General features: G+C 53.1%; 1 protein-coding gene across 2 annotated transcripts in view; it reads right to left on the bottom strand.

Moving 5' to 3' along the window:
* Positions 1-14,164, bottom strand: part of LOC144468609 (uncharacterized) — a 33,305-nt gene that overhangs the window by 4,867 nt on the left and 14,274 nt on the right. The window contains exon 4 of one of the 2 annotated variants that reach the window (XM_078178203.1): positions 12,111-12,434. In XM_078178203.1, the coding sequence (XP_078034329.1) occupies positions 12,111-12,434 (324 nt within the window). The remainder of the gene's footprint in view (positions 1-12,110; positions 12,435-14,164) is intronic. The other variant, XM_078178204.1, reaches the window with a different exon arrangement.

Here is a 14,164-nt window from a genome sequence, read left to right as displayed (position 1 = left end):
AAACATCTAGGCTGTCGGAAATCCTGCTGCTCGAAGCAACGATTGCGGAGATGAAGAACGCGGTAGCCAGCAGCAAATGCACAATCAATCAGCAGGAAGATCAATTCGCGCCACCGGGAACGAAACAGTTCAGTGGAGATCGCTATGATCGGGAAGGAGTGGATCATACCGGGGATCAACGATCTACGGGCTTTCTCGTCGTTGACTCAGCATTCATTGATGGCCAGGGCATCGTCACGGTGGCGGCGGCGGCGGCGGCGGCCGCTTCTCAGGCGACTGAGTTCGAGGAGTTGCGATAGTAACCTCGCCGCGTTGATCCTGACCGAAGGAACGCACGAGTCCTGACCAAAGGAACTCCGAGTTGTTTACTACTTCCTTCTCTTCGACGTCTCTCTCTCTCTCTCTCTCTCGCTCTGTCTATCTCCCGGTCTCTCGCTCTCTCTTTCTCCGTTGCTCTGCGGGTGTGAAACCACAGTGAGGTGGTTTTGGTGCTTAGTCCCCCGACCAGCCATCTACTTAACGAACCGTCCATCGACCGCCGTCATTTCGTCGTTTCTCGGTTTCTCTCCCACCTAACTCTGCCCCACACTACCGGCCCCCATGCTACCTACCGCTAGCCAGCGCGCGGCGGTTCGATCTCGGCCTCATCTTCCTCCCCCGAGGAGGAGATCGGTCTACTAATCCGCGCGGAAATCGCTCGGATGCTTCGAGACGTCTCGTTGCGTCGGCTAATGGCTCGCCGGTTAAAGGACCGATCTGCGACGGCTGAAGCTGCCGCGCGAACCTCGAATCGATCTCCGACATGGATCTAGGATCTCTCGTTCCCAATCGGCGACACCGAGAGCTCCGAGATTCTCGCGATTCCCCAGTCGGATCGTTTAAAAGAGAATATCGAGATATCGAAGGGCGCCGAGAAACGGTGGTCGATCGGAGTCGTTACGAAGGATCGTGTCTCGCAGATTTCCCAGGCATCCGCGGAGCCGATCCTTGGCAGCCGCGGATCCCGAAGACGTCGCCGGGAAGAAACACAATCCCCGGCACAGGATACCTGGCGCAAGAAGAAATCGGTGACGGTAAGCGATACATATGCGGGGCAACAAGAGTTTCCTGGCCGCTCGTATGCGTAAGACTTCTCTCTCTCTGCTCCGGGACGTTAGGAGCGGGCTTTGCCAGCGTTCACGGGCCCGACGCGCAAGTATGCGCGTGTGCGCCGTATACACACCGTGCCCGACCAACTACGTGCGTGTGTCGTCATTCGTGTCGACCAGGAATATCGAGACGACGCAATATCGACTTACGTTACACGACCAAACGAGCATCTATCTCGGTGGGAAACGAAGCCCCACGGCTTCGTCTGTTCGACGCTGTTCCGCGCGTCCGATCTCTTTCCGACTTTGAAGCCTCCCGGCGAGAAAGCAACCTCTCCGGCAAACTCCCGATTCGCGGATCAATTCTCCTCCCTTGTCGTGCTCGTGCTACTGCAACTTGCAACTTTATCGCAGTCTCCTTGCTCCCATGTGGCTCGTGGAAGCGTCGTTCACGGAGCTTTGCGCGCGGGTAAGAATCTGAAAAATCTGTGAAGCCTATGCCAAAGCGAAGGCAGCCTCGAAAGAATTAGCATTCTTGAGGAACGCCACACGGGGAGGGGAGAGCCCGAATTCGAGAGGCCCGGCGAGGGGCTCGCAATGGGAGATCTCCAATGAGAAAGTTACAAATGATTACAATGAATCCAGAACGGGAAGACTCGACGAGTAGTATATGCAATTTACCGGGTACATACTTGTCGTGTCAGCGAACAATTTGTCGATGCGGAGGCCAGAGAGAAGACAGCGCGAGCAGTCACCTCGGGCAACAATCGTCCGCCATTACGACACGAACGGGGCCCTGGTAATTTGCCGGGCGTCCACGCCACGGTTCTCGTCAATCTCTCTCTCGGGGCCCGATTTCCGACGCGACGCGACGCGAGACGAGGCGAGGCGAGGCGAGGCGAGGCGAGGCGACGCTCGCAAGATCGGGACGGGGCCAATTATATTCGTCCTGCTCGCGTTTTCGCGCACTCGCCGTTATCTCCCATTGAGCCGGGGCCGCCCGTCATTCATCGGTCGGCTTGCTCAAAGGAGGAAATCTGTTTAGCAAGGGCCCGAGGGGCCCGCGTTTCGCACGCACGCCGCAATTTGCTCCGCGGCCGAACAATGCCGCAGCTTCTGGACGAAAGATCGACACGCTTCCTCCTTCCCCCTTTTTTTCCTCTCACTTTCTGGGCCCTCTCCCATGCCCCTCTCGCCCCTCTCGCCCCTCCCCCCTCCTCAGCGGGCCCCCTCTCCCCACTCGTTTTCCATTCGGCGTGGAGCGTTCCGCGACGCGTTTCGCGGCCCTCTTTCTTCTCTCCGCTCCACGTTCGCGCGTAATTTCGAGACTGAATGAAGTGTATGAATGGAGAAGGGCCTGCCCGCCGCGGAATCTCCTCGGACCCCGGCGTGCCCCTCTCCGGGCCTTATAATGCTCCGAGATCATCGATTTCACACGAGAATTGTGCCGGCGATTACGGATGTGGCCTGGACGCTGTGATTTTCTCACCGGGACCCGCTTAAAAGAATTGTCTCGGGATCGACGACCGAGTTGTACCTTTCGTTCGAGTATTCGTTCATAATCATTAGACGGCGGATTGTTATGGGTTTCTAATTCTTCCGATTCTTCTCTCGTGCCAGGAAGATCCCGAATCGGTGTAATCGAGGCTTTCAGTATCGATCTGGGATCGCCGAGATCTCCGGGCGTAAATGGCCCCGCCGGAAGCAGCGAATTAAAAATTTCAAAGGACCAGCGAGCCATCCGAAAGCTGATCCTTTGTGTTCCTTTGTGAAAAGAAGGATTGCGGCTAGCCGCAACGCATCACGACGGCTCCGCGCGTTCTATAAACGTCAACCTCCACGACGGTTCGGAAAAAACCGAACGCGTTGTAATTTGTTTAAACAACCGGGCCCCGGGGGGAATGCGAGGGGGAATGCGGCGGGAACGGAAGAGGTCCCAGGATTCGGCGAAAGCGACATCGATCTGTAATCAATTGTTCACGCTCGGGTCGGACCATTTATTGGCGATCAATTAAGTTTCGTCAGGAAAAAAAGCTGCGATCGGGTAGAAGGAACCGGCGTTTCTTGTCGGTCCGGTGGCTCCTCGCACGGGCTTCCACGGGCCTGGATAGCCGTCGTCGTCGGGCCCTGTTACCGTTTATCGGCGAGCTCAAACGAATCGTCCAGCTCCGTTTTTCAAACGAAATCGTCGCCCGGAACACGCTTTTTCACCGGACGGTCGTGCACGTACGGAACCGTTTTCCAGCTTCGTTTCGAATCGACCGCCTCAATTCGGCTGGCCAACGCTGATAATACTTCAGAAAATACTTTGGAAACAGGACGATTTATTCTCGGTCACAAGGACCATTTTTTTTTTAGTCAATTCTCCACTTCATATCAGCATATTCAAAATATATATTTAAGTTGCTTTTCATTTAGACTTCGGCGATTTTTTGTGCAATGTATATTCAACGAAACTGCGTCTTTCAGATATGACAACTGCAATATAGCTTCGCTAATCAGTTCAATGATTGCTCTAGAGATTGCAGGAAATTGTTCGCAATGCCGGCGAGTCGCAAGCTGTTGGTAATCTGAAAAGCTGGATCGCTCCGTGGGATAGAGGGACGCGAGACGATCGCGAGAATCGTTTGAATGAGAAGAGTGGACGAAGGGTGCGAGAGGGGAACGCTGGAATGGTGAACGGAAGTACACCGCCAAGGTAGACGAATTAGGATCGAAAGGAAGCCAGCCGATGCTGTGTTCGTCTTCTGGTTCTCTTTTTTCTTCTTGGTACACGAAATCCCTGTACTCGTAACATCCGAGCCGGTACATTGGCTGGATCGTGTCTCTAAAGCGAGAAAGAGAACCGTGGAGAGAGAGAGAGAAAGAGAGAGAGAGAGAGGAGAGAGAAAGAGAGAAGAAAAAATAGAGAAGAAGAAGAAGAGGAGGAGGAGGCTAAGCAAGCGAGGAACAAGAGAGAAGTAGAGGGATCGAGGAGGTGGAGAGGCAGTTACGTGATCCACGCTCGAGAGGGCACGGATCCTCCAGTCGATCTCTCCGAGATCCTCTCATTTTGTCTGCGGATGATTTCGGCTCGTCTATCGGCTCTCTCTCTCTCTCTCCCTCTTGCTCTCTCTTTCGTTTTTCGACTTCTTTATTAGATGTCGAACAATACCGGGACCAAATTGAATTACGCCGTTGGGCGTGAACTGTGACGGTCCCGAGCAGCGCGATGCAGCTCCGCTTCGTAACGAACGATCCACGGGGATCGCTGATTACTCCGCGCAAGGAACGCGGTTTGGATCGACCACGGAGATTGCAAACAATTAGCGTAATTAACTCGTTCGCCTTTAATTCGGCGAAGGAATGTCCCGGCGAGTACTCTTTGATCGACGAGCATTTTTCTGCGATCGTTGAGAGCTCGCGTCGGTTAATTTAGCAATTAATCGGCAATTTCCGGGCTCGAGTATTTGACCGGTTACGAGTTTCCGTAATGTTCGCCATGAGTGCAAGCTCGTGCTCCTCGTCCCATTGCGTTCGCTAAACCGTAAATTGACGCAGGCTGTTGCGAGAGGGATTTAAAGGTCCAACGTTTCTTATAATCGTCCGCGTTCGCAGAAATACTCGGCAAAACGAATTACCATACTCTTTCCTAACCGACTGCAACTCTGTGAAACCAGCAGCAGCAGCAGCAGCCTCTTCCTCCGGGCTTCGAATCCACGACCGCGCGTTGCGACCACCGTCTCGGATGGATAAGAGGGAAGATTGCGTCTCGAATTCGATCTGCATTGTTCCACTTCTTACACCGCTGGCGAAAAAATAAATTCCGATGTCTCTTTTCCTGGTGAATTGTCACTTCAACCGAGTCTACGATCGCAAATTCGATCAACGAAGCTTGACCCGAATGAAAATTTTTGTTCCCCTGCCTCTATAGCGCTGTCGAGGGAAGCACCTGACCCCAACGACACTGCCGTGATTTCGTAAGGGATCTGGACATTCCAGGGAACCATGCGTCCCCCGTCTCTTTGATCGATTACGTTCGACCGTGTCTTCGTTAATAAAAGCAAGGATTCGATCGAAACGAAGAACTGCTAATGGCAGAACACAGGACGGACAGCTCCGGCGATTGGTTTTCCAGTTTCTTCCTGCCGACCAGTCAGCCGATTATTATTACAAAAAACCATCCGAGGCTTTTTTTCCCCCGGAGATTTTCGAGTGTTTTTGCCTCGATGTTTCGGTAGGATGACGATCCGGAGGAGCGGGATCCTCTGGATCGTGAACCGCTTTCTCGGTTCGCTCGTCCGGTTCTCAATTCTTTCTACGTTTCGAGCCGCGGTGGATCGACCTCGATCGATTTGCTCTCTCGAGATTGTCCCTCGATCATCTCAAATCGATTCGAACGAGAATCCCTGATTGCCGGACGCCTCGATTTTCGGCGATCGCCGACGTGCGAGAGCCGGCCCCGGCATTCCCGACGAATATCCAAGGGTCACGAACCGCCCAGAATTTGTTTAACGGCTGCTGTTAAACAATACATTTCTGTCTGTTCGGAAAAGTCATCGCTTAATAACACGAGATAAAGAAAGAATTATTTTCGTCTGTATGCGAGAACTCGGAAAATTGTTGCATTTCCTTTTAAATAATATCCAATGAAATTGTTTCCAGACACGACTAAGAGGCTCTAATTCATAAGAATTTTCTAGCGGAAAATTCTCTCAGCAGTTCTTATAACCGAATTTATTGGATGGAAAATGTCCGGTGGGACAATCGACGGCCAACGAGCAGGAATTCGCAGCGGCGATCGTCGTGGGAAAAGCGTGGATGCGTTCGAACGAAGGGTTCGATTCAATTGACCCTCCTCCCAGGAGCAGCTCCCGTGCCAAAACTCGTCTATCTCGTCCTAGACGCTCGATCTCGATCCCTCGTACAATCTCCACTCGCGAAACAAGACAAATAAATTTCCCATCAGCCCCCCCCCCCCCCCCCTGTTCGCGTTTCAACTTCCACTTGCCCTCTTCGGTGAAACCGCGATTTTTACTTCGCCCCGATTCCTGCCTCTCGGAATCAAATCCCGGCGCTCCAGATGCGCTAAAATTATTCTCAAAATAGTTCCACGTTTGCAACCATAAAAATTCTCTACGCCTGAAATTGCGAGATCCATCGTGATCGAGCGTTCGGATGAAAAGCGGCGGTAAGAATAATTTCGGATATCAGGGGTTAATTCGGGCAGAGCATAGGTCATGCAGCCGAGTGATGGAAGTTCCACCGGTGCGCCTCGGGCGGCGAAGATGTCCGAGGTCCGAGCGTTCCTCGCGGAAAGCTCGACGAAATCTTGTAGCTTCCGCAAAGTGGAATTTCAGAAATCCCCCGGGTATGCGGTGCTCGGTGAACTTTATCGCCTGTCGGTTTATCGCGTATCCTGGTGGTACAACATCCTTCGTGTCCGTCCAATCAGGCGCGCACTTGGCGGACGGCTTAAGGAAACCCGTGGTGACCGCTTAGCCCAGACCGCGATAATAACCGGGCCGAGCGGAGGACCGTTCCGTTTCCAAGTCTATGTCCCTCTGCTCCCTTCGAAACGGCACTCCTTCCTCCAGCTTTCCGCAGATAATCGGAAGCTCCGCTCTTTTCCGCGTCCCGGTAAATCTCGGCCGGCGACTTCCGGTTAACCGACGACCGGAGCTGCGGTGGGCACCGACGTCTTTGTCGCTTTCACGAGCTCGAGGAATTTTCCTCCTCGAGAAAGAATCGGGGATCCGGCCGATTCGTTTCGCACGGAAAACATTTCGGAGAACAATTTCTCAATAGAGAAGCAATCGCTTCGAGTTATTCGTTTGGCGAATTAATTGAACTCTTCGCCGATTACGCGGCGTAGTTTAAACTTCCATGGGTGCTGGCGACTATGGGTGCCTGCGATTGGTCGGGGAAATAAGTGCCATAAGACGCAACAACAGTCGCGGCCCGTCGAGAACGATGGTGCCGACGGATTTACGAGTTTAATTAAGTCCTGCGGTCGCGTTTGTCATTTTAGCGTTCATCGTAGGCTCGTTTGGCGACCGTGTACCCTGCCAAAAGCCTGGATAAAGAATCGGGCAAACTTTCGACGACGGTTTTCTTGCAGCCGCGTCCGATCACGAAAAATCGACTTATCGATGGTTTATCACGGTAACGAACAATCGCTCGGCGAGAAGATTAAAACGGCGAACGAAACCGAGGTGTTAATTACACGTTTTCCTAATGTGTCACGGATCCTTTAGCATTCCCATGGCGAGCATAAGCCGCGTACGTTAATAACCTGCTGATAGAGAACATGATAGGGGTCGCCGGAGCTGCGAGGGAGTCTCGCGAAAGGAGTGTATGTGACACTTTCCTAATTGCCTGGCAACTTCCCCCGTCACCCTTTAAGAAAGGTAACCCTTATTCTACTCCCGTTGTTCCCAGACCTCAGACGTTTCCGAGTCTGCTTGCTCCTCGACGCGACGCGACGCGAAGAAACTCAACACCGTGCGCATTTCATTCGGTAACGATACACACTCTCTACCAACGCGCCCACGATTTCACCTCTTCGAGATCCATCTGTTTTCCCCGCCCATTCTCATCCGGAATTCCCGCTCCGAATTATTTCGGGAACTCGCGACCGTCAGAATATTTTGCAATCAATATCTTGCTTTAATTCGGCATCGTAATGCCGCAATTAAATAAATTTAACACGCGTGGTGTTAATTTAATAATTGCCCATAGCCCGACGGGGTCGTGTAACCGCACCCGTTTTCCGAATGAAATTGAACCAGCGATTCCGGAAGATGGAGAATGATAATCGAAACGGCTGGAAGGCTGATATTAAACGACAGAGATTTATCCGTCGGCTGCGTTTAGCTAAAATCCCGGGGCCGCCCGAAGCAAGAGTAATGATTCCGTACAAGCGCACGCACTAGCCTTCCATTAAGCCCGCGACGGACAAAATCCGCTGGCGAGGCAAGAATGCGCGCGGGACAATCAGTATGCCGGGGAAAAAGGCCGAGAAACAGCCAGAAAGGTAGCCGCATTCTCCGCTATTCCGCGGAGGCACGTGGGAATCGCGGGATCGACCCTCTTCTGCCATCTTCTTCGACAACTTTTGCTCCGTCTCTTTTTCGTATTCCACGGTCCGTCAATTACCCTCCGTAAATAGGTAAAGAGACTCGATGCTTCTGCCCCTTCCCGGCAATCCCGGCTTCTTAGAACCTCGTCCCTTTCTCCTACAACTCGCTGATCTTCGGAGAAAGCGAATCTCGATTTCAAACTCTTTTAAAGCGCTTCATCGTTAGACGACCGAGGTCGAAAAGAACTTGAACGGAAGTCCAACACCTCTAGAATTATTTTTCCTAGGCGATCAACTATGAAAAGGTCTAGCCACGTTATCGATCAAGTTCGAGACTTCGGTCCACAGTAGATCTTCCATCGAAATCGATCCGGCAGAAATGCATCGAGCCGATCAATTAAAAATGCACGATCGAGCGGAGTGCAAACAAGACAAATGCATCGCGCGAGTAGACGCCGAGTCAGACAGAAGTGGTCCCGGCTCGGGTCGAGGGTATACAATCAGCGTGATTGTTTGACACCCCATAATCAGCGTGCTTACCCCTACCATGACTTTGTCTCTCGGCAGCCCGTGTTTCTTTCTCGGTTTCGCCTGGCAGCGAACGCGCAACGGTCCCCGCCGGGTACTCTTCTGGTCCGCTGCCACTGCCGGAGAGAGCCTCATTACCCCGATCACGACTCGAGATGAGACTCGAGGGGAAGAAGAAGGAGAAGAAGGAGAAGAACGAGAAACGGACACGGTTATATTATAAGAGACAGGAATAATGCTTCCCCTTTTTTCTTCACCCGGGAGACCTTCTGGCCGAGGTCGCCGCGCCGGCGCGGCGCGGCGTGCCCTTCCATGCCGACCGGTACCCCCTTCGGGTTTGCGATCCCAGTAAACGTAAACGCGTGTTACCCGTGCGAACACCGGAAACACGATTTACGCGAAGCAGTTTTTACGAGGACTACCAGCAACTCTTCCCAGATATCAATCGTCGAGAGTCAAAATGTTTAGAAGCGCGGAAGCCACGCGAGCATCGATTTCCCTCGAAGATCACGGTTCTTGATCCTCTAACATTTCCTCCGGCACAAAAAGTCCGTCGGAACGCGCGCAGACCACGTCACCAAACGAGTCAGAAAAACTTGAAAAGCGCGCGAGGAATCCACGAATAAAAAGAGCTAATCTCTGCCATCCAGGGGAATACTCGACTGGCATAATTGCGTGCACGTCGTGCGTTCAGCAAGCCGGCGCAGCAGAGTGCAGTGCAGTAGAACTTGCAGCTGGTCGTGTAGGCGAGATTTAGAGGGCAATCAGAGAGACCGGGAGTCGATGGAAAGCAGCGACGAGACGCGGACGAAGAGGCAGAGAAGATTGCGAGAAGGGTGGGAAGAAGGCTCGAGAATGACGGAGAGAGAACGAGATAGAGTGGGAAAGAGAGAGAGAGAGAGAGAGAGGGAGAGAGATCGGCTGCGATTCAACAACGTCTGGCATCGCAAGCGAACCGAGCCCGAGACAAAAGGAGGAGCGGAGCGGGCAGCAGAGCGAAGGGCAAAAACAACATGGATCCAGCTCTCGGGATCGATCGTTCCCCGATCGATCGGCCGATCGATCCCTGGTATTACGCAGACGTGCACGTGAGCCGTACGTGAGGCGGCGAGCACCGGTCGTTGTAGGTTGTACCGGCTCCGGATCCGAATCGGTGGGCAGCTCGAAACACCATGGCTGAGATTCGGCGGAGAGGGGAAAACGCGAGATCGCAGGGGAGAGACAGAGAGAGAGAGAAAGAGAGAGAGAGAGAGAGAGAGAGAGAAGCGCGGAGGAGCGAGGGAGGCAATTCGCGAGAGAAGGGGGGCGCAAGAAAATTGCATCCACCGACGCTCTCCGGTCGGTCATTTCGCACTCTATGCTCGTTCGTACGTGTGCCCGGCCTCGGATCCGCTCATTAGGCGCGAGCAAGAAGAAGAAACCGACCGAGGAGGACCGCCGCGGCCGAGAGACAGAGAGGGGATCAATGGGGCCCGACGACTACTAAATGAAGCATTTCGCGGCTCGACTATTTCCCCATTCATGCTGATAGGTGTGAAAACGGTCGCATTACGCCAAGCCGAGCCGAGCCGGAACGAATGCACCGACGAAGACCAGGGAAAAGGCAGAGAAACGATTTGCAGGTGGGCTTGCCTCGGCCAACTGGGAACGGATTCGACGGGGTCGAGGCATTACCGAGAATCTGGGTCGTTTAGATCGAGCGAGGGCCTTCCAACAAAATGCGTTTGCCGGAGCAGAGGCTCGAGCCTGTAACTAAGACAATGATCTACGATCCATCGAGCGAGGGAAATTTCAATGACGAATTTTCGAGGCGATAAAAAGCTGGTGTTCTGGCGGGGCTAAGAAAGGCGCAGACTTCTGTCTTGCATCGCAGCCAAAGAACGTTGGCCCAGATGGATGAGGTAATTACAATGGTGGCCGATCCGGAAAGGTGACACGGGCGCGTAGCAAGGTTCAGCCGAAGGTGGTGCACGAGGCTGATCGACGGAGAAGGTGGCGGAGAGGTCGGAGCAGGAGGAGATTAGGGCAAAGAGAAACCGCAGCGTAGCTTCAAAGAGGTCTTGCCAGCCAGGGGCGCGTCTACTTAACTTTGATCAGGTCGAGACCGCTGATGCGAGACGAGCCACGCAGAAATAAAGTGGCTGTCGACCTTCCCGCCTTTTTGCATCTTGGAATATCGGCTCGAAATATCCCCTGGTCCTCTGAAAACCCCCGCGAGAAAACACGCGCACCTGTTCCAACTATCGGAGCCCAAAACAATCATTTTCCTCCCCTAATTTTCTATACTGCCGCTGAAACGACTTCAAAAAACCAGAGTTATTCTTCCCGTGATTTTTCGACGACGAGACATCGTCCTCGCACGTTTCTTAAGTTTGTCGCGACTGCACGCCGAGGACTTGAGGACCAAAGTTGAGGTACTCGAGGTTTCCCGGAGGATCGAGGATTCCATCTGAATCCCGGCGACGGTGCAGCGCGAGGATCGGAGGACACTTTTGCCTCGTGCTGGCGGTGGATGCAACGGTGCATCGTGGCGGGGATCGGCGAAGAGAGAAGAGATGGAAACGGCAGGTTGAATGTCGTTATTACGTTGAATTAGAGGGTGCAGAGCCGGAACGAGGTATGAAACTATTACCTCGCGAAACGGCGGACCCCTCTCTCTCTCTCTCTCTCTCTCTCCCTCCCTCTCTCCGTTCCCTCCTGCCGTCCTCCTGCCCCCCATTCCTCGGCCGAGGGTGGGGTACGGGTGCGTAGTTTCGAGTCGCTCCACGAGCCACGAGGATCCCGGTCGTGAGCGAGAGATGATGATGATGATGATGATGATACCCGAAGAAGATCCGCGATCAAACAGTACGAGGCAAACAGACCGGAAGACGCGGCTTCCATCTGGACGCCGTTACCCTCGCCGTTGCCCTCGCCGTTACTCTCGCCCGGAAAGTCTCGAATTTCGGCGACACGATTAAATTAGCTAGGGCGATCGGTGACCACGGAGTATATTCGGAAACCACGAATTTTTTGAAACAAGTTCATGCTGTCAGAAACTTGTCTAACGACGACACACTATCACCCAGAATCACTGGCTACAGTGAACTCTCTCAAAATATTCCCCAGCTTGGAAACAAAAATTAACCACTCGAGAAAAGGAGGTGCGATTATTTGAGCCTCGCGGCTGGTTTTTACAGTTCTCGATAATCGACACCTACAAAAACCAGCCGCAACGCACTAATAATCGTATCTCCTTTTTCCAAGCAGTCCATTTTTGTTTTCAAGCTGAGGGATAATTTGAGAGATATTATTGTATAACCCAAAGAGCTCGTCACTGCGAGACCGAAGGCTCCGCCGTGCTAGCAGCTAATTAATTTGGCAGGAACCCGACCGACCAGGTGATCTAACGTACACGATCGGTCGTAAGCGACGGTGGAAGGAACAAGACTCACCACCGTGTTGAGGGCTGTGCTTGTAGCAATCCTGATGAGCCGAGGAGCCGCCGGTAGCCCCGAGGTGTGTACTGGAAGCGGGCGATGCGGTCGGGTCGGTGTTGTTGGGGTTGGTGCAGGCACCACTAACCGAATTCGCGGTGACGTTGTTGCCGATGTGATGCTTATTCCTACGGTACGGCTCCGGGTCACGTAGGTAGGGGGTGAACGGGCTCGGCGCGTCGGGAAAGGTCCCCCTCGACAATCCAGGGACCCGGGGCAACGCGGGGACCCGCGCCAGGCCCGGAATGTGTGTCTGTCCTGGAACAAAAACGAAATTTTGCTCTGTAGCGTCGTCAGAATAATTCATTTTTTAATATAAGTGGCCTTCCTCTTCGACGCCGACGATTTCCAAGATCCTAGGCCGCTGTAGCCTGCTCCGATTGCTCGTCCTTTGAACTTCAGATCTATCTGCTGTCCAATTTCGATTTGAACATTCTAACCGGCTGAAACTTATCGGCAAATCGTCTGCGAACCAGGCGAGCTGGGCTCGGGCCGAAGCATTTCCACGGCGAAATTAACCCTGCGCGGTTAGGGTGTCGAACAGTGGAATCATCGAATGATTGGTTCAATGAACGTCCTTGAAGCGACGCTGGCCCGAAATTCGGCTTCTTCCGGCGGCGATCGCGATGCGAACGAAAGCGGAGGCCGGCCACCGTCGACCAAGGGAAGATGTTTGTGCAATTAGCCGGCCAGAGTGGGATAATTAAGAAACTCGAGCAATCCCCGTGTCTCGATCGACTTCAATAGCATTCCTCGCATATCCCGGTCCGGCGAATTGATAGAGCGCTATGGCCAAGTATCGCAGCGCCTACATAGCGCGCACGGGACGCTGCACGGTCGGCGCAAAGCGCCGGGCCGCATCGCGTCGCCTCGCGTCGCCTCGCGTCGCCTCGCGTCGCCTCGCGTCGCGGCGATTCGCTATTGCGTAGGATCGCAATATGCGTGTAACGCGTATCGTTATACGTTATACGTTATACCTTATACGTTATACGACGGGGCACATTATGCGCCACGTGCATACTCCCGAACGGTTGCATAATCATCGAGCAGGATATTTAGCGGAAAGATCGCTTCGTAACGACTCCGTTACGGCTGCGTAACATCGTCCGCTCCCTCGCCGATTTTAAGGGTTCCTTGCCCGCGATTCACCTAAACGTCCTGCTTCGTCTCCCTAAAATGCATCGTAGCATATGCGTCTAGCCTAACGGGCACGGAACATCGCCGAAATGTTGAATAATCGTTTCTCAAACAACTGCTCCTTCGCAACGTGATAAGTCGACACCAAAAAATCGTAGATCATCGCTCGACAGCTCGTTGAAAAGAGGAGACCTTGCTCTTGAAATCTACGTTAGTTTCGATTGTAGAAAAAATTTTTTCAATTCCGTACGGAACATTCAATGTACGAAGAGATCGTTTCCTGGAAAGATGACCAACTTCGTTCCTGCAATCGCTACTTGAGAAGAAATCAAGTCGAACCGAATGTCACGCAGAAAAAAAATATAAAACTAGAGACTTTCACCTGTAAAATAAGCCAAGGTAGACCGTCGCACAATTTTTGTTCGAAGAGCTACGACGCTCGAAACCTCTTCGGATCTCTCGAGCTCGGTCGCTCCCGCAACGATAATTGTCTTGCCTAAACGATCGTTTGGAACCTGGTCCCAGCGATCAGTATCTGACACCAAAGTCCCCGGTCGCTAATCAAAAGAAGCGGCACGTCTTTCTGCTTTCCACTCGGCCGGTGGACGCGAGAGGAAGCCAAGAATGGGAGCCAAGGCGCAAATTGTTATTCCACCGTCGGGGAGGAATCGGGACGAGGGAGACGAGGCAAGAAGGCTGAGAATGAAGGGAGAAGGGTGATGGAAGGAGAGAGCGGGTGCGAGAGAAAGAGTGAGAGAGAGAGAGAGAGAGAGAGAGAAAGAGAGAGAGAGGGACGTTCGGCCACGAGGGCGAACGACAAATAAAGTTCGACCGCAAACTGCACGAAATTGTCGGCGAGCCCAGATGGTCAGCTC

Source organism: Augochlora pura, chromosome 4 (genome assembly GCF_028453695.1).
Source record: "Augochlora pura isolate Apur16 chromosome 4, APUR_v2.2.1, whole genome shotgun sequence".
Lineage (NCBI taxonomy): Eukaryota > Metazoa > Arthropoda > Insecta > Hymenoptera > Halictidae > Augochlora > Augochlora pura.
This window is presented reverse-complemented; position numbering and strand designations above follow the sequence as displayed.